Source organism: Neltuma alba, unplaced genomic scaffold (assembly GCF_004799145.2).
Source record: "Neltuma alba isolate B1F8T4 unplaced genomic scaffold, ASM479914v2 tig00013174_pilon, whole genome shotgun sequence".
In the NCBI taxonomy this organism is placed as follows: Eukaryota; Viridiplantae; Streptophyta; class Magnoliopsida; order Fabales; family Fabaceae; genus Neltuma; species Neltuma alba.
In genome coordinates, this window is record NW_021637484.1 from 43,717 (window position 1) to 64,364 (window position 20,648).

The following is a 20,648-nucleotide window of genomic DNA, read 5'->3' on the forward strand; positions in this document are numbered from 1 at the left end:
GAAAAGTCTTTATCGCCCGTTTGGTTTATGGAATCAATGAGAATGTAATGTAATGTAATAGCTGGGAATGGGATGTAATGCAAAAAGGATTACAATGAAATTGTTTGGTACCATATTAAGAATGATAACATTAAATTGATTACTTATATTTAATTAAATAGAAATAAAATTGATAGGACAAAAATGCCCTTGCACAAATAAAAATTTCTTGAGTTCACTGCTTATTTCATTGTCCTCAACCACTGCGGCAACACTCACCCGTCACTATGACCCCTCTATCACCCTTCATCCTCCCTCTCCTCAAATGGGAATGATCATTCCTCCCTTCTACTTCTACCATTCTCCCTACTCATCTTCGTCATTTTTGGCGAAGATTCCAGCCACATCAGAAATCTCCTACTGTCTATATCTCTATTTTCATTCTTTTGCTTTTACTTTTTGCTAGCGCTAGTACATTTTTCGTTTTCATCTTTGTGATGATGAAGCGAATAGGAAAGATGAAGATGCCCAGTTCATTGGTAGAGGAAGGAGGAGAAAAGGTCGCCAATGGAGGAGCGTCACTAGCGTACGGGTAGACATGGTTGAGGAAGATGACGAAGAAAGCAAGGGCAATTAATGTCTTTTTCAGATTCACACACGTTGTAATCCTCATTCTTTACTAATATAAGTGTAATCCCTATTACCTCATATAAAGTAATCATGATGCAAATCGTAATCCCCTTTACCATTTAAATGTGCCAACCAAACGCATGAAAGAGGTCATTGCATCCGCATTACAGGGAATCTTAATGCAACGCATTGAACCAAACGGGCACTAAAAGTTCATTCATTGCATGGCTGTTTTCTTTTCTAATTATATCTGATTGATTTGGAAAAACGTATCCCATATAAAGCCACCTAAAATAGGAAAATGTCAAATTAGATTGGCAAATCCAACAAATCCTACCCAATAATTAATGATTTAAAACTGTTTTACCCATTAATTAAAAAAGAAATTCACATCTAATCGTGTATTCCTACCCAATAAAAAAACATTGCATTTAACACTTAGAAAAATCAAACATGACCCACTAGTAGCCGCACCCACTAATTACCTGCAACGCATGACAACGTTTTCTGCGTAAAAAGAATCTGGGCCGCTTGGTTGCTATTTTTTTAGCCAAGAAACATAGCATATTGTGCTCACCTTAATAAAATGTTTATTATTAATAATATATCCTACGGTCTTAGTTAATAATTACCTTTTGAGAAAACTAATTTGTAAGTCCTTGTGGTTTATTTCAATTTTAAATCAAATCCTTGTAGTTTTTTTTTCCAATTGAGTCCTTGTATTTTGATATGTTAAACCTATCCATTCCTAAGGTTAACACTGTTAATTTTAAAGGCGAAATAATTTTAATATTTCATTTTTAATATGTCGATCAGCCATGTAAGTATAATGTTGGCCACATCATCCAAAAGTTAACGGTGTTAACCCTCAGGGAAAGATGGGCTTAACAGAACAAAGTACAAGGATTTGATTCAAAAGAAATGAGCACAATAATTTGATTTAAAATTGAAGTAAATTATTAGGATCTGCGAATCTGTTTTCCCATTATCTCTTTCAAACAATTATATTCTGTCGTTTCATCATTATTTTCAAATTTAAGATAAAGCAATTATTTAGTTTTACATATTTTGACATTTTGCCTTAACACTTGTAAAGATTTAAGGGGAAAAAAAAAAGAGAGGACAAATAACTTATACCCCGCATGTTAATATTAACGAGAATGGTAATGAGAGGACAGAACTGTTTTAAAAAAACTAAATATTAACAAAAAACCCTAGGATATAATATCAATAAAATATTTTATTACAGGTCAGCGAGCAAAATATATGATGTTGTTTGTTAACGAAAACTCAGTCTATTTACACGGAAAACGGTGTCGTGTTGCCGGTGAAGGAGAAGCAGCAGAGGGAAATGGTAGAGGGGAAAAGCCAGGCGCTGTTTGTTTAGTCTACTCCTATTTTGTGGAAATTTTTTGACCTTAAAAAGACATTCACACATGAAACTTCCCGTGGCTATGATCCCTTCCCAAACGAATCATTTGAATTAGTCAGACGAAACGAGTTGATTTAGAAAAACACTCACATTATGCATTAAGGAAAACAAATAAAGAAACTGACCGTAAACCCACGTATGATGAAGGACATACTTGACGGGTCAAAATTCGGTCTCCATCTTTGGACTACCAGCTACCTATCAGAGATCATCCATGGTCCTTCCTAATGCATCCAATTCATATCATCCTCATCCTCAAAGGAGAGGACAAAATAACCATTGTCCAAATCCCTGACTGAGAACTCCCTTGAGGTTTTCCAAAGCCTGTTCAAATTGTCTCTCATAACCCATAAAGGAACGTTCTTTCCGAGCAGCTTCACAATCAAGGATTTTCTCCATGGAGCGCACCACAACTCATACTCTTCCCTTGAGACCCTAAGGGTAGGGCAATCCTCATCATCTTCCATTGCAATATTTTCAGTGCCAGCTTCAACGCCCGTGACCTTGTCATTGCTAAAGAAACATTGTAACCCCGCAATATATTTAGCCCAAGCTTCATCAAACACACTTCTTCCCTTTTCATCTTTTGACGTAGGGTGAATGTTTAGACCACATAGCTTGTCCTTAAAAGACGTTTCTTTTTCATTGTTACCAGCATCCTCCTGTTGATCAACTTCCCCAGTTTGAGGGTATCGCTTGAATTTCTTCCACGTTCGATTCGCTTTGTTCACTTCTTCCGATCCTCCACCTTCGTCAGAGCGTTCAACTACCATTCCCTTTTCTTTTCAAGTGAACGACACTTTATGATATGTACTATATATGAAATGGTGTTCGTTACATTTCTAATACTGCCTCCTGCGTTTATTATAAATTCAAAGAATTAATTTGCTGGTAATAAATAATGAGTTGAAATTGGTTAAAAGTAATAAATAAGTTAAAAATATATTTTTGTTCTTAGATTATGCCTTTATAATAAATGATAAAAATGATGAAAGAGAATGCATAGTGAAATGAGATAAGAGAGAGTTCGGCAAATGAGAGAGAATAAATAATTAAAAAATTAAAAAAAGTCTTAAATATTAAGATAAATCCAAATTAAAGCTCAAACTGAACCACACCCCTTCCCAAATTTAATAATTATAAATAAAACTGGAAGGAGTATATAATTAAAATTTTGAATAATGATAGAGTTTTTTAAACAATGAAAATTGACTACCATAAAAAAAACCCAATAATAGAATTAAAAGGAAATAAAATATTTTTTTTAAAAAATTATTTACACTGAAATCACCCATTTATATAAACTCTCTTAATATGTATAATCAATATGGATAATTTAAAAAAAAACAGAACAAGTATATGGTATAAAATAGATTGAAATTTTGTATTTAAATTATATTTGGTACGGGGAAAATGAAGAGGAAAGAAAATTTTAATAAGCTTGATTTAAAAAATTAGAGAATTAGAGTTTTAAAATTTTAATAAAGAAGAATCTCAATAAACTCTCTCAATAAAGAATTAATATCAGCCAAATCCTAAAAAATTCTAAAATTTCATTGTATCCCCTTGACTAAAATTTATTGTATGAGAAAACAAAAATATCCTTACTTTATTTGGATTGTAAATCATTAAATTCTTGTTATAAATAGTTAAATTTTTACAAATTTCATCGGCAAATGAATGAACAACTTAAATTTCACAATTCACAACAAGAATTTGACGGTTTGCAACAAGAATTCAGCGATTTACAATATAAATTTGGCTGCCGAGAGGGTTTATTGAAATTTTTTCTTTTAAGAAAGAGAGGATGTAAAATAAAAATAAAAATAAAAATTAATTAAAAAACTTTTAATCCCACTTCAATTTCGTAAATCAAACTCATTAAATTTTTTTCTCCTCTCCCCTTTCATTTTCCTCATACCAAACGAATCCTAAATTCGCTCTCATGTTAGGGATGGAAGGTTGTTTCATATACAACTAGAAACCTAACAATTTAAGTTGTGTGTCTTATGCACTTTGTATTACATTATTTCATGACTAGGATTATCTTTTTAATTGCCTAAGTGGAAGAGAGTACAATTTTGATCTGCCGACCTTGTGCATTTTCAAAGGCGAAACAGCTCTCGTGACTCTGTGCCCAGATTTAGGGCATAATAAAAGAAAAACCAAGGATTTGAATGTACAAGGGTCATACAAAATGGCCACTCCAACCTATGCATCATAAACTCAACAAAGAACCATGTCAGAATCAGCATAAAATATCACGCGTTTTGGATTAGGGAATCTCTTCTAATTAAACAAATATTTTGCACTCACATTCTCCACACAAAAAATTGTTATTTACTATTGTAGTTTATCATTCAATTCTTTCTAGTCATTAGTCAATGAAAAAAAAATTAATGGAAATATGGAGACCCCTGGTGTATTGAAAAAAATACACACTCACTTAAATGATCTAGATAGTATTTTAAACTTTAATTTTTTCAATTTTAAAAATATTATTTTAAAAAAAAAAGGCACTTAGGGGAAATAGCTGGGGGAGAATGACATTTGGTTTCCATGTAAAATAAATTATTAATATTTTGGTTCATTAAGCATATGATCTGCTTGAAACTGACAAGTATAATATATATTGTATTAATTGCCTTTTTAATTAAAGCAAAAAAGTATTAATAATTCTCTTGCAAAAGACCCAAATGTCTTCTCCATGAAATTGTAAAATATTAAAGTGAATCCATTCTAATTGATCGATTCATCATTAGAGGGCTAAATTTATGGGGAAGTTGAGTCTTAAAGATACAGAAGTAAAAGTAAACTATATATTTTTAATATTTTATTATACATTTTCAAACTTACTTGACGTTTAATATGTAGTGCTCTTCAACATGATGATTAACAAGGGAATTTACTCCTTTAACAATAAAAATAAAACTTTATTTATTAAAAACAAATTCAAACTTGTAAGAAGAAGTAAAAACAAAAAGGAAACAAGTCATCTATCATTGAACTTCAGGAAAAAAAAAACTACTTTTTTTTAAAAAAAAGGGTTAATTAATCTGTAGGTCCTTATAGTTTTAACCAATTTTGAATCACATCCTTATAGTTTTTTTTTTCTTTTTATTAGGTTCTTATACTTTCATCTGTTTTTAATTAGGTCATCGCATTTATTTTTCTCTTTATTAAATTCTGATAATTTCATTAAATTTTTAATCAGGTCCATCTAGCTTTAATTTTTATTTGTTAATTAAATATAAACTTAATTAAATCGATTAATATTGAAATATAAATATTAATAATTAAATTAAATTAATAATTATATAATAAAAATAGTAATATAATTAATTAATTTAGGAAATTTTTTTTAGAACAATTAATTCTTTTGCCCAAAAAAAATAAAATTATTATCATTCGTAGAATATTATTATTTATAAACTAATATTAAATAATATATACTATTTTATGTTTATAGAATAGTACTATTGGAATTTATAAAATAAAGAATAAAAAATTCAAAGACTTAATTAAAAATAAGATGAACTTATAAGGAGGTTGATTAAAAGAAAAATAAATGCAAAGACCTAATTAAAAACAGGCGAAAGTATAAGGACTTAATAAAAAGGAAAAAAATTATAGGGACCTAATTCAAAATTAGTTGAAACAATAAGGACTTGCATATTAATTATCCCTAAAAAAAAATTAGGCAAATATCCCGCTTTTGGGTGTGCCCCCCATCTGTTTTTGTCAAATTATTAAATATGTTTCATTCCAACATTCTAGAAAATTTTCATTTGCATCCAGTTAATTTTTTGAAAAAGCCAAACATTTATATTTAAAAACATGAATTTTAACTTATATTCAATATAAAAATAGATGTTATCAAATAAAAAAATTAATAAATATTTTTAAGCTTGTCAAATAAAATTCTAGTCTTTATATTTTCAAAAAATAAAATAAAACAATACAGTATTTGATTATTTACGTTTAATATTCACAAATAAAAATTTACTTCTGTCCAAAAAAATTATTTTCTCGTTTGACTTGAATTTGGTCATACTTTCAGTTTTATATAACATAATTTTTTCTCAAAAGATATACTGAAAAATTTATGATAAAGAATTTCACTATTTTACAAAAGATAGAAATAAATTTTATTCCACAAGAAATGAAAGATTATAATACTAATAGTTAACATATATTATATCACTTTCAAAACAGTATGTTATTTTTTTATAATTATATTTTCGAGTTTTTAATAAATTTTACATCTGTTGATAACCAAGGTTCAAAAAAAAAACTTTGCCCCGGAAGTACTTTTTTGCGGTCCATCCTTACCCGCAAACACATATTAAACATTTCTAAAGTGTCCATGGGGTAATGGGCCATTTAAAGAACATAATATTATGTCTGTATGTTGTAAAGAGGCTGGGAAATAACACACACACGCGTATATATTTGCCCCCGGGAAATGAAATACATTATGCTCATGCACAGCGAGACTTTTTGGGTATGTTTTATACTACCTCCGATTCTAATTATAAGAATTAGTTGACTAATTTAAGAAGATTAAAAAAATCAATTAAATTAGTTATTTTTAATAAACAGGTATTATCTTTCTTAAAATATTCTTACTAATCAAGTGTATTGGCTAAAACTACCATTATTAGAAAGTCTACCTTAGGAAAAAATGTATAAATATGAGAGACAGTGGATTGAGATCTTATATTTAGGATCAAAATAAAAGTCAAATGAGACCTTATATTAAAAACCAGAGGTAGTATTATACTACCTCCAGTCCTAAATATAAAAGTCAGTTGACTAACTTGAGTAGATTAAGAAAATAAGTTAAGTTATTTATTTATAATAAATATGTGTTGTCTTTCCTAAAATATCCTTACTAATCAAGTTTATTGGCTAGAACTATCATTATTAGAAGGATTATCTTGAAAAAAAATGAATAAATATGAGAGATAAAGTGAATCAGGGTCTTATATTTAGGATCAAAATAAAAATCAAATGAGGTCTTATATTAAGGACCCGAGGTAGTGCATAGATTACAAGCTAACTTTTCTAATATATCATTTAATAATTTTTAGTTTTTGCTAATAGGATCTACCCTACAATGATGCCAACAAAAAAAATCCACCGGGACCTTAGTTAATAAATAAATTGTTTGGAATTTTGTATAGAACACCACCACCAAGAAATCCACAAAACAATCACAATTTTTCTTAAAAAGTGAAAATTGATTTAGAAAATTTTTTATGATCCATGATGCCTCATTACTGGCTAGATTCTAATTAAGTTGTTATCCAATTTAAAGATTCCTGTTTGAAGCAGACTCGGCCTCCACTGGAGGCAATCAGGCAAATTGAGCATGCTTGTTATAAACAAATTAGGAACAAAGAGTTGGTCCAAGTTACTAGACAAAACAAATCTTGATCAAATGGATAAAAACAAATATTAATATGTTCGTATATGTCCACTTGTAAGTTAAAGTAAATTTGTGAAGATATAAGTAATATATATAGTCATAGTTTATATTGTTAATAATAAATTATTAAAATATATTAATATAAAATTAAAAAATATAGAATATAATAATTATTCAGATTATCATGACTATAAAAATTGCGTAACAAACATTCTAGAAATAAAAAAAAAAAGAATTGTATATAAAACATCAATGTTCATGGATATGTACTTGCCAATATTTGGCTAGAAAATGAAGGCTTATAGGATGCAATGTCTTTCTCAGACTCCTAGTGGAGGCATAAGGCATTGGAGCATTTCTGAGAATAATAAAAATAGAAGTGAAAGCGGGAGTGGAAGGGGGGATGAATCAGCTTATATTATTCTTAACAATATTTGTAGGTATTTTTCCTTTATTCTTTATAGTCTAGTGTTATTATGCAATTATTAATTCAACCATAAATAAATAAAATATTTCAACATCGATGTGCTTCATGACGAGAATATGTTCCTTGAGTTACGTTATGTTGGACTTCGTTCATAAAAATACAGAAGGAATCTCCAAGGAATTGTGATAGACTGTCTTTATATTCGTTTCAAACTGTTAGATTCTCATGGTAGTAGGTAATACTGCATTCTTATATATTTATTCTTAATTTTTTGGCCACATTTATTCTTAGTTAGTCTAAGCGGTAGAAATGTTAGATTCCTGTATCGCTATTTATGTATATATGTCAAGAGATTTATTCTTCAATTTCAAAATTATAATATTAATATTACTTATACTATGGTTACTCATTATTGGGATCACCTTTCTATGATTGCCAACTCTATATTATCATCATCACCGTTAATATTATTGCCTTCAGTCATAAATAAAAGAGCTAATTAGATATTTAATTTGATCGTAAGACTTTAATTCATTTTATTTTACATATTTATTCATTTATCTCAAAATAGTCCACATGGTAATTGTATATGTTAAAAGATTTATGTTGTAATACACATGACTAACAAGGATAGTTTGGGACAATATCCATTTATTACAAATAACTAAGTTAACTAATTTTTTAATATTTACAAATTATTTATCTAGTTCTTATACTAAGGACTAAAAGAGTAGAGGTAAGTCCTTACTTCAATCCCAGACTTGAACTGTTTCAACATTAAACCCAATTGCTGCATCAAATGACAAAATAATTCGATCAATAACTAAATTAATGGGTCCAAAAAAAAAACTAAATAATTAACTATACATAAGGAAATTTAAACAGCATATATATAGACTGTCCCCACAATTATGCATAGAACCACATAAATTGAATACAGTGATTATCCTCTCAAAGCTAGTATGAAACAGCATCTTCAAATATCAATTGAAGCCACACATAAATTGATTACAGTTACACTAACTTAAAGAACAAAGATAAAATTGCTGGTTCTATGCAGTTCTTGATTAGGCAAACTATGTCATGGGTCCTATAGTTTCAGTCAAGCTCCGTGCAGGTTCCTAGGGTTTGTTTTTTAAGATATGGGTCCTTGTAGTTTATTCTTGACCTTCCACCCAATAAAATGGCCTCCCCGATCCAGTCCTAACATAAGAGGCAAATGTTTTAAATGCATTAGAAATTAATAACCCTACGGCCTAAGCAATTGGGAAGTTGTTTGGATTAAAAAAGTTGCTCACTAAGCACACTTCAAAGGCACATTAAAACAAAATGAATTCATTCGACTTCAAAGTTTAAGCCTGTGCTCTGTATTTTTCTGTTGTTTTTAGTTTCTCTCTCCTGTACCTTTTCGGGTCATTAATAATACTCCCTTTTCATTCAAAAAAGTTCAAGCCTGTGCCATGTGATTGTGTGCCAAGCCCAAACACGTAGACCAAGGGAGTGTTTGGAAAAATCAAAACCAAGGTTTCAGAATCACTTTTTTGCAAAACGAGATAACTTCTTCCACATATTTATTTCGTAATCCGTAAAAGCACTTCTGAAACCATGGTTTGGTTTCTATCCAAACACCCCCAAAACCTAAGAAAGATCGCTACCCCGGCCCCAAAAAGCAAAAATGGAACCCGTGTTTATAGGCGTGTGCAGCTTTCAGAGTTAAATTCAAGACCCCCGCAAGCAGTGTTTGGAAAATCATAAAAGTGTTTTTAAAAAAATATTTTTTTTTATAAATTGAGTTAAATTTCTCTATATATTTATTTTGTATACTATAAAATTATTTTTAAAACCATGATTTTATTTCCACCTAAACACTCCTGTAATCGATATCACAATCAATTTAGAAGAATAATTTGATTCCAAGTATAATTCATCCGAAAGGTAATTAATACTTATTTTTTAATTTTATTTTTGTAATTAATGTTTAAATACAACTTTTTGTGTTTTTCTCTTTTCTTCACAGTTTCATTTAAAATGATTAAAATTTTTAAAAAAATCATTGTGGAATATTTAAGGGAAAATGACAGATAAAGAAGCTCCAAAATGTGAAATGCCAATTTGGGAAGCTAAGGAAATGTAATTACCCATAGGGAAGTCCTTCCCAAATTGGAATTTTGAAATTCAGTGAAATGACAAAAATGCCCTTTGTTCTTTTTTTTTTAAAAAAAACCCAGCCCCTCACCGGTGGCCGGCGACCAACGACCATCGCCGGCGACTGGCCTCCGACGGCCGCCGACCGCCTCTGGCCACCGGCGCCAGCCACCTGTGAAGGATTTTTGTGACAAGATTTTTTTTTTTGGGAATAGGATAATATTGGTTCAACAAAAGGATGGCCATTGGGCCATCAAAGATTTCTTAACCTTATAATGCAAACAAAAATATAAGTTAACTCTTTTACTGTGACTTCAGCTCGTGATAACAATTTATTTGAGGATGACAAGTCTAAATTTGATATTAACAAAGCAACTTTTCCTTATACATAACAAATAGCAGCATGTGCATTAATTAAAAATGATCATAATTAGCTAACTATTATTTTATGTTTTTGATAATTAGTTAAAGTGACATATTGTAAATTGGAGGGAGCACACATAGGTTTCTTTTTTATTGAGCCACTTGATCCAAAGTCTTCGTAATGACGCATGTCACGCGACTCTTGCTTTTGCTGCTAATGACGTACAAAATGGTTTTAAAATTTTTGTGCGTCTCATTTGTCACTTTGACTTTGTTGCATTCGCTTTTTAGTTTATTTTTAATGTAATACTTTATTTTTTTTTCCGCTGGAAAAAGATGTATTTTGCAAATCATAAAAATATTAATTCCTCCTTTAAGCTGACATTACTGCATTAAATAGTCTCTACCTTTAATTAGTAGAAGGGACTAGTTTCTCAACACATGACAAATTAAGATTGTTCACATTTATTAGTATCAAAGAGTGTATCGAACAAAATTGTTTTAATAGAACTTATATGTGTGTGTGTGTATATATATATATATATATATAAGAAGTGATATTTTTTTCATCTCTAAAGTACATGTATTTGGAGACTTGGTTTCAAATATTCATCCAAACAGAAATACTTTATAAAAAATTCACGGAAAAATATAATCCAAATAGTAAAGAATTGTAAGTAACCAATTGGAAAACAATCAAAGCCTTCTTTAAATCATTATTACTTTAAAAGAAAGCATAAATGTAAAACGTATAAAGTCAAACCTATTATAATTATATTTATAAAATATACTCTATGGCCCTTGCGTATATCTCAACTTCATTCTTAATTCAACAACATATCAAATCCTCATACTTCACTCACTTGCAATCTACATTACATATGAACAAATGTAAGTAATATAAAACCTCTCTTATATATTATTCATTCTTATTTTGCTAACTGAAGTTATAAGCTAATACATGATTTAACAAAAACTAACCCATGAGACTAGATTATCACTTTCAAGGTGTGGCCATTGTTGGTCCGATAGTGATTCAAACCAAAATTGTAGTGGGTAAAGGACAGTGTAGCACGCAGAAGGCAAGAGCAAGAAGCCAAAAAAGAAAAATGGTGGATAATGTGACGTGAGAGGTAGATGAAGGAAAAGGGAAATAAAAACCAAGAGGAAGAGGCGGCTTCATGTGTTGGAGCGAAGTAAAAGAAATATAAATCTACATTTAGATTTTTTTTAAATCAAGGTACAGATTTATTTTAAAAGTTTCCATGTAGGAGTGTTGGACGTCTGAAAATTTTTTTGATATAAATTTATCTTAAAAATTTAAAATCATAGTAATTTTGTCTCTCTACTGTTAAAAAATTAACGTTAACCGTTAAGATAGTGACGTTAACCGTTAACATTTTGAATAGTAGGGAACAAAATTGTTATAATTTTAAATTTTTAGAATAAATTTGCATCTAAAAAGACTTTTGGATGGGATAAATTTGCATCTTAACCCGCCTTTTTAAGTTATTAAAAATATTTTTCTAATGATATTTTGTTTGTTTTTTAAAATCAAAACGTAGATGTATTTATTTTAAAAGTGATCCAAGTATTAAAATTTGACTAGATATAGCTAATATCCAAATCATTTCATGGGGTTATTAAAAGTTTTTACTTGTTATTTACTATAATATTACCACACACATCCAAAACAATTCTTTTAGTAAGGCATTTCATTTGATGATGGTTTACAATTTTTTAAAAATATTTTATTAAAATGTAAAATTAATTTTAAAACATAAAACCACTTTCAACAATATTTTATATATTCTATATGTATATATGTTCTAGATCATAATTGACTCCCCAAGTCTTTTGACGAAAAAAAAAAATGTTCCAGTATACACGTCACATGCCCAATTAAAAAGACATTACATCATCAGGGAAAAAAGACATTGCATTTAATACTGTTATGCCTATTAAACAAGACTCATTACTAACAGAACTCGTGAAAAGCACCCAAAACTCATTCTCTTTAAATCGTCTTAATGTGATCTAGACAGTGTAGATTTAATATTTTTATTTTAATTTCTTTGAAATAATTATTTTAATAAGCATATAATCTGAAATAAAAATAATTTCTCGACTATCACTTTTTAAAAAATAATTTTATTTATTTAAAAATAATTAACTAAAAAATTTTATTTGGACCGTTCAGATAAGATTTGAGCTGTCATCCAGGCAACCACTTGTTTAGTCTAATCTTTTTTTTTTTTTTGGAAACAAAAGATATTCTTTTTTTTTTTAAACGTTAACAAGACATTCTAATACGCAACTTCATGTAGCTATGATCCTTTATTAAATTAATCAATTGAATTAGTCAGACGGAACGGGTTGATTTTTATAAGACGCTGATATTGAAGAAGAAAGAGCTTATCCATATTCAAGTCAACAGCAAGTCACAGCCATTAAACCCAGTACCCACGTATGACGTATCCACCAAGACTCGGAAATTAATCATTTTCTTCTCTATTTATTTCTTATGTATGAAAGCTTTTGTTGAAAATAAACAGAGGATCCTTCTCTTCAAACCAGAAAACAGAAACTTCCACAGTATTGAGGAAACCGACCATGTCTATCACCATCTTCATGCTGTGTTTGTACCTGAACATAGCTTATTCCGACAAGAACATGAGTGATGTCGGATTCATGTTTGGTGGATTCTTCAAGTTGGGAGGAGCCAGTGATCAGGAGCTCAAAAATTCCAACATGTCAGCACAAGAAATACATACCGATGGCGGCCTAAGTGAAGCTGGGCAAGTCTTTTACAATCTTCCTCTTCAATTCAAGAATTCCAATACTACTTCTGTCTTCTCTTTCTCCACCACTTTCATCTTTGCAGTAGTAACCACCGATCCTAGATTTCACGGCCATGGACTCGCCTTCGCTATCTCGCCTACTAGATTTATTCCTGGAGCTCAGCCAAACCAATATCTTGGCCTCTTCAATTCCACCTCCGATGGTCAAAGTTCCAATCATATTGTGGCAGTAGAGCTTGACACTGACCAGGACTTTGAGATTAGTGATATTGATGATAACCATCTTGGCATTGATATCAATAGCCTGAAATCCGCCAATCGATCTTCTGCAGGTTACTATAATGATCGTGGTGTTTTCAGAAGGATAGATCTCTCAAGTGGAGAACCGTTTCAGGTTTGGGTTGAATATAATAGTACGAATCAGAAACTCAGCGTCACAATTCATCGAATAAACATGCCTAAACCTGAGACCCCTCTTGTCACGCTGAAAAGAGATCTTTCTTCTTGTTTCTCTGAGTTTATGTATGTTGGATTCACATCCTCTAGCGGGTCAAATTCATCTCATTATATATTGGGTTGGAGTTTCAGGATGAACGGTCAAGCTCAGGAGATTCATCTTTCTCGCCTTCCTGACATTCCTGGACTTTTAGATCCAAATGACATGGGCGGAGGTGGGAGAGTCCACAAGAAAATATTGATAGCTATATTATCACTAGTGGGTGCGGTTATCTTTCTAATCTTGATCTATGGTGTGGTTATGATTGTAAGGAGAAGAAAATTTATTCAAGTTCTTGAAGATTGGCAAGTCTTGTATGGGCCTCATAGGTTCACTTACAAAGACTTATTCATTGCAACAAAAGGGTTTAGAGAGGGCCAACTTCTTGGTAGAGGTGGTTTTGGCAGGGTATACAAAGGAATTCTACCATTTTCCAATGTTCAAATTGCAGTGAAAAGAATTTCTCATGATTCAAAACAAGGGATGAAAGAATTCGTGGCAGAAATCTCAACCATCGGCCGTCTGAGGCATCCAAACTTGGTAAGGCTTCTTGGCTACTGCAGAAGAAGAAAAGAACTGTTCTTAGTCTATGACTATATGCCTAACGGAAGTCTCGACAAGTTCCTTTACCGATTGCCCAACAACAGCATACTCAACTGGAAACATAGATTCAAGATCATCAAAGATGTGGCATCTGCACTCTTGTATCTTCACCACCAATGGGTTCAAGTTGTCGTCCACCGGGACATCAAATCAGCCAATGTACTGATTGACAATGACATGAATGCTAGACTTGGAGATTTTGGCCTCGCCAAGCTATGTGACCATGGAAATGATCCTCAAACATCCCATGTTGCAGGAACTCCAGGCTACATAGACCCAGAAATTGTGCATAGTGGAAAATCAAACACACGTACTGACATCTATTCATTTGGGGTTTTGTTGTTAGAGATTGCTTGTGGAAGAAGGCCGGTCGAAACTCAGACTTCGCCAGAGAAAGTGTTGTTAATCGAATGGGTTTTAGATTGCTGGGATAAAGGAGACATTTGTGAAGCAGTGGATAGCAGATTGAAGTTTTTGGGATAAAGGATACCAAACGAATCCTAAATTCGCTCTTATGTTAGGGATGGAAGGTTGCTTCATATACAACTAAAAACCTAACAATTTAAGTTGGGTGTCTTATGCACTTTGTATTACATTATTACATGACTAGGATTATCTTTTTAACTGCCTAAGTGGAAGAGAGTACAATTTTGATCTGCCGACTTTGTGCATTTTCAAAGGCGAAGCGGCTCTCGTGACTCAGTGCCCAGATTTAGGGCATAACAAAAGAAAAACCAAGGATTTGAATGTACAAGGGTCATACAAAATGGCCACTCCAACCTATGCATCATAAACTCAACAAAGAACCATGTCAGAATCAGCATAAAATATCACGCGTTTTGGATTAGGGAATCTCTTCTAATTAAACAAATATTTTGCACTCACATTCTCCACACAAAAAATTGTTATTTACTATTGTTGTTTATCATTCAATTCTTTCTAGTCATTAGTCAATTGAAAAAAAATTAATGGAAATACGGAGGCCCCTGGTGTATTAAAAAAATACACACTCACTTAAATGATCTAGATAGTATTTTAAAGTTTAATTTTTTTTCAATTTTAAAAATACTATTTAAAAAAAAAGTCACTTAGGGGAAATATCTGGGGGAGAATGACATTTGGTTTCCATGTAAAATAAATTATTAATATTTTGGTTCATTAAGCATATGATCTGCTTGAAATTGACAAGTATAATATATATTGTATTAATAGCCTTTTTAATTAAAGCAAAAAAGTATTAATAATTCTCTTGCAAAAGACCCAAATGTCATTCTCCATGAAATTGCAAAATATTAAAGTGAATCCATTCTAATTGATCGATTCATCATTAGAGGGCTAAATTTATGGGGAAGTTGAGTCTTAAAGATACAGAAGTAAAAGTAAACTATATATTTTTAATATTTTATCATACATTTTCAAACTTACTTGACGTTTAATATGTAGTGCTCTCCAACATGATGATTAACAAGGGAATTTACTCCTTTAACAATAAAAATAAAAATATATTTATTAAAAACAAATTCAAACTTGTAAGAAGAAGTAAAAATAAAAAGGAAACAAGTCATCTATAGTTGACTTCAGGAAAAAAACTACTTTTTTATTTTAAAAAATTAGGCAAATATCCCGCGTTTGGGTGTGTCCCCCCATCTGTTTTTGTCAAATTATTAAATATGTTTCATTCCAACATTCTAGAAAATTTTCATTTGCATGCAGTTAATTTTTTGAAAAAGCCAAACATTTATATTTAAAAACATGAATTTTAACTTATATTCAATATAAAAATAGATGTTATCAAATAAAAAAAATTTAATAAATATTTTTAAGCTTGTCAAATAAAATTCTAGTCTTTATATTTTCAAAAAAAAAAAAACAATACATGATTATTTACGTTTAATATTCACAAATAAAAATTTATTTCTGTCCAAAAAAATTATTTTCTTGTTTGACTTGAATTTGGTCATACTTTCAGTTTTATATAACATATTTTTTCTCAAAAGATATACTGAAAAATTTATAATAAAGAATTTCACTATTTTACAAAAGATAGAAATAAATTTTATTCCACAAGAAATGAAAGATTATTATACTAATAGTTAAAATATATTATATCACTTTCAAAACAGTATGTTATTTTTTTATAATTATATTTTCGAGTTTTTAATAAATTTTACATCTGTTGATAACTAAGGTTCAAAACTTTGCCACCGAAGCACATTTTGCGGTCCATCCTTACCCGCAAACACATATTAAACATTTCTAAAGTGTCCATGGGGTAATGGGCCATTTAAAGAACATAATATCATGTCTGTACGTTGTTAAGAGGCTGGGAAATAACACACACACATATATATATTTGCCCCCGGGAAATGAAATACATTATACTCATGCACAGCGAGATTTCTGGGTATATTTTATACTACTTCCGATTCTAATTATAAGAACTAGTTGACTAATTTGAGGAGATTAAAAAATAAGTTAAATTAGTTATTTTTAATAAACAGGTATTGTCTTTCCTAAAATATCCTTACTAATCAAGTATATTAGCTAAAACTATCATTATTAGAAAGTCTACCTTAGGAAAAAATGTATAAATATGAGAGACAAAATAGATTGGGATCTTATATTTAGGACCAAAATAAAAGTCAAATGAGATCTTATATTGAGAACCGGAGGTAGTATTATACTACCTCCGGTCCTAAATATAAAAGTCAGTTGACTAACTTGAGTAGATTAAGAAAATAAGTTAAGTTATTTTTTTGTAATAAATATATGTTGTCTTTCCTAAAATATCTTTACTAATCAAGTTTATTGGCTAGAACTATTATTATTAGAAGGACTATCTTGAAAAAAGAATAAATAAATATGAGAGACAAAATGAATTGGAGTCTTATATTTAGGATCAAAATAAAAGTCAAATGATGTCTTATATTAAGGACCGGAGGTAGTACATAGATTACAGGCTAAGTTTTCTAATATATCATTTAATAATTTTTAGTTTTTGCTAATAGGATCTACCCTACAATGATGCCAACAAAAAAAAATCCCCCGGGACCTTAGTTAATAAATAAATTGTTTGGAATTTTGTATAGAACACCACCATCAAGAAATCCACAAAACAATCACAATTTTTATTAAAAAGTGAAAATTGATTTAGAAAATTTTTTATGATCCATGATGCCTCATTACTGGCTAGATTCTAGTTGTTATCCAATTTAAAGATTCCTGTTTGGAGCAGACTCGGCCTCCACGGGAGGCAATCAGGCAAATTGAGCATGCTTGTTATAACAAATTAGGAACAAAGAGTTGGTCCAAGTTACTAGACAAAACAAATCTTGATCAAATGGATAAAAACAAATATTAATATGTTCGTATATGTCCACTTATAAGTTAAAGTAAATTTGTGAATAGATAAGTAATATATATAGTCATAGTTTGTTATTGTTAATAATAAATTATTTAAATATATTAATATAAATTAATATAAAATTAAAACATATAGAATATAATAATTATTCAGATTATCATGACTATAAAAATTGCGTAACAAACATTCTAGAAACCAAAAAAAAAAAAAAATTGTATATAAAACATCAATGTTCATGGATATGTACTTGCCAATATTTGCCTAGAAAATGAAGGCTTATAGGATGCAATGTCTTTCTCAGACTCCTAGTGGAGGCATAAGGCATTGGAGCATTTCTGAGAATAATAAAAATAGAAGTGAAAGCGGGAGTGGAAGGGGGGATGAATCATCTTATATTATTCTTAACAATATTTGTAGGTATTTTTCCTTTATTCTTTATAGTCTAGTGTTATTATACAATTATTAATTCAACCATAAATAAATAAGATATTTCAACATCGATGTGCTTCATGACGAGAATATGTTCTTTGAGTTGCGTTATGTTGGACTTCGTTCATCAAAATGCAGAACGAATCTCCAAGGAATTGTGATAGACTGTCTTTATATTCGTTTCAAACTGTTAGATTCTCATGGTAGGTAATACTGCATTCTTATATATTTATTCTTAATTTTTGGCCACATTTATTCTTATTTAGTCTAAGGAGTAGAAATGCTAGATTCCCATATCGCTATTTATGTATATATGTCAAAAGATTTATTCTTCAATTATTTTCAAAATTATAATATTAATATTACTTATACTATTGTTACTCATTATTGGGATCACCTTTCCACGATTGCCAACTCTATATTATCATCATCACCATTAATATTATTGCCTTCAGTCATAAATATAAAAGCTAATTAGAGATTTAATTTGATCGTCTTTAATTTATTTTATCTCACATATTTATTCATTTATTCCAAAATAGTCCATATGGTAATTGTATATGTTAAAAGATTTATATTGTAATACACATGAATAACAAGGATAGTTTAGAAAAATACCTATTTATTACAAATAACTAACTTAACTAATTTTTTTAATACTCACAAATTATTTATCTAGTTCTTATGCTAAAGACTAAAAGAATTGAGGCGGTAGTAAATAAATTGTTTAAGTCCCCACTTCAATCCCATACTTGAACTGTTTCAACATTAAACCCAATTGCTGCATCAAGTGACAAAATAATTCTATCAATAACTAAATTAATGGGTCCAAAAAAATAACTAAATAATTAACTATACATAAGGAAATTTAAACAGCATATATATAGACTGCCCCCACAATCATGCATAGAACCACATAAATTGAATACAGTGATTATCCTCTCAAAGCTAGTATGAAACAGCATCTCCAAACATCAATTGACGCCACATATAAATTGATTACAGTTACACTAACTTAAAGAACAAAGATAAAATTGCTGGTTCTATGCAGTTCTTGATTAGGCAAACTATGTTATGGGTCCTATAGTTTCAGTCAAGCTCCATGAAGGTCCCTAGGCACACTTTAAAGGCACATTAAAACAAAATGAATTCTTTTGAGTTCAAAGTTCAAGCATGTGCTGTGTGATTGTGTGCTTAAACTAGTCCATCATTAGGACTATTCACGGGACGGATCGTGATCAGGACAAGCCCGTCTCGGTTCCGTCTTGATGAACAGTAACAAGACAGATTTTTTGTTCCATGTCCCGTCCTGTCCCGGTGTTGTTCCAGTCCCAGTCGGGACGAGACAGAACTTGGATTGAACCGAGACGTCTCAATTTTTTTTTTTTTTAATAAAATCTGATTTTTTTTCTAATTGTAGTTTTTTAGACTTAGGCCATGTAAAAACATCTTTTTGTTTTCTTTTCTATTTCTTGGGGCATCCTTAAACAAAAGCCCAAAATATTACATATCGTAGTCATTAAAAACTCTAAAGAAAAGTTTTTAACACAATAAAAACTTACTAGAAATTTTAATCATCAATAGTCTCAAATCATCAACAAATATAAAAACTCTAAATAAATATATCCATAGTTCCATACAATAGTCTCAAATCTTAAAAAAATAAAAAAAAATGATATTATGTAAATAGGATAGAAAATAAAAAATAGAAAATAAAAGGGATCGGGATGGGATGGGACGGCCGTCCCATGTCCTGTCCCATCCCAGTCCCCTTTTTTGTTTTGTCCCGGTTTGTCCCGTTCTAAAAAATTTTGAGACAGAATCGTCCCGTCCTAATAAAACTGGGACCGGAACGGACTGACAGGGATGGACCGGCCTTGAACACCCCTATCCATCATGATGAAATGCAAAGGGGCCAAGCCCAAACACGTAGACCAAAACCCTAAGAAAGATAACAACCCCAGGCCCCAAAAAAATGGAACACGCGTTCATGGGTGTGTGCACCTTTCAGAATTAAATTCAACACCGCCGAAGTGTTTGGAAAATCATAAAAATACTTTAAAAAAATACTTTTTTGTAAATTCAGGTAAATTTCTCTACATATTTACTTCATATACTGTAAAATTATTTTTAAAACTATAATTTCGTCTCCGCCCAAACACTCATATAGTCAATATCACAACTAATTTTAGAAGAATAATTTGATTCCAGGTATAATTCATCTAAAAGGTAATTAGTACTTTTTTAATTTATTTTTGTAATTAATGTTCAAATACAACTTTTGTGTTTTTCCCTTTTCTTCACAATCTCATTTAAAATGATTAAATTTTTTAAAAAAATCATTGTGAAATAAATTTAATGAGCTAACTATTATTTTGGTTTTGATAATTAGTTAAAGTGACATATTGTAAATGGGAGGGAGTGTGTGTGTGTGTGTGTGTGTTGTGTATGTTTGTATAAAATAGTCCAAATAAGTAACATTAATGAAGCAGAATAGGCGTTTGTTTTTTTCTCTTTTATTGATCCCCTTGATCCAAAGTCTTCGTGA

At 30.3% G+C, this 20,648-nt stretch overlaps 2 protein-coding genes across 2 annotated transcripts; both read left to right on the plus strand.

Moving 5' to 3' along the window:
• The first annotated feature begins 12,965 nt into the window (after positions 1-12,965).
• LOC114735035 (L-type lectin-domain containing receptor kinase V.9-like) lies at positions 12,966-13,954 on the plus strand. Its single transcript, XM_028922685.1, has 2 exons — positions 12,966-13,602; positions 13,797-13,954. Exons 1-2 carry the CDS (start codon positions 13,021-13,023, stop codon positions 13,839-13,841), a joined length of 627 nt encoding a protein of 208 aa, XP_028778518.1. The 5' UTR covers positions 12,966-13,020; the 3' UTR covers positions 13,842-13,954.
• Positions 13,870-14,790, plus strand: LOC114735040 (putative L-type lectin-domain containing receptor kinase V.2). Its single transcript, XM_028922688.1, has one exon. The coding sequence runs from the start codon at positions 13,870-13,872 to the stop codon at positions 14,788-14,790; it is 921 nt and encodes a 306-aa protein (XP_028778521.1).
• Positions 14,791-20,648: the final 5,858 nt, after the last annotated feature.

Excerpts from the sequence above, each read along its gene's own strand:
- LOC114735035 (XM_028922685.1), top strand. The coding sequence starts at position 13,021 with ATGTCTATCACCATCTTCATGCTGTGTTTGTACCTGAACATAGCTTAT. Across the intron at positions 13,603-13,796 it reads CAAGTGGAGAACCGTTTCAG|GATGAACGGTCAAGCTCAGG; the intron begins GTTTGGGTTGAA and ends TTGGAGTTTCAG.
- LOC114735040 (XM_028922688.1), top strand. The coding sequence starts at position 13,870 with ATGGGCGGAGGTGGGAGAGTCCACAAGAAAATATTGATAGCTATATTA.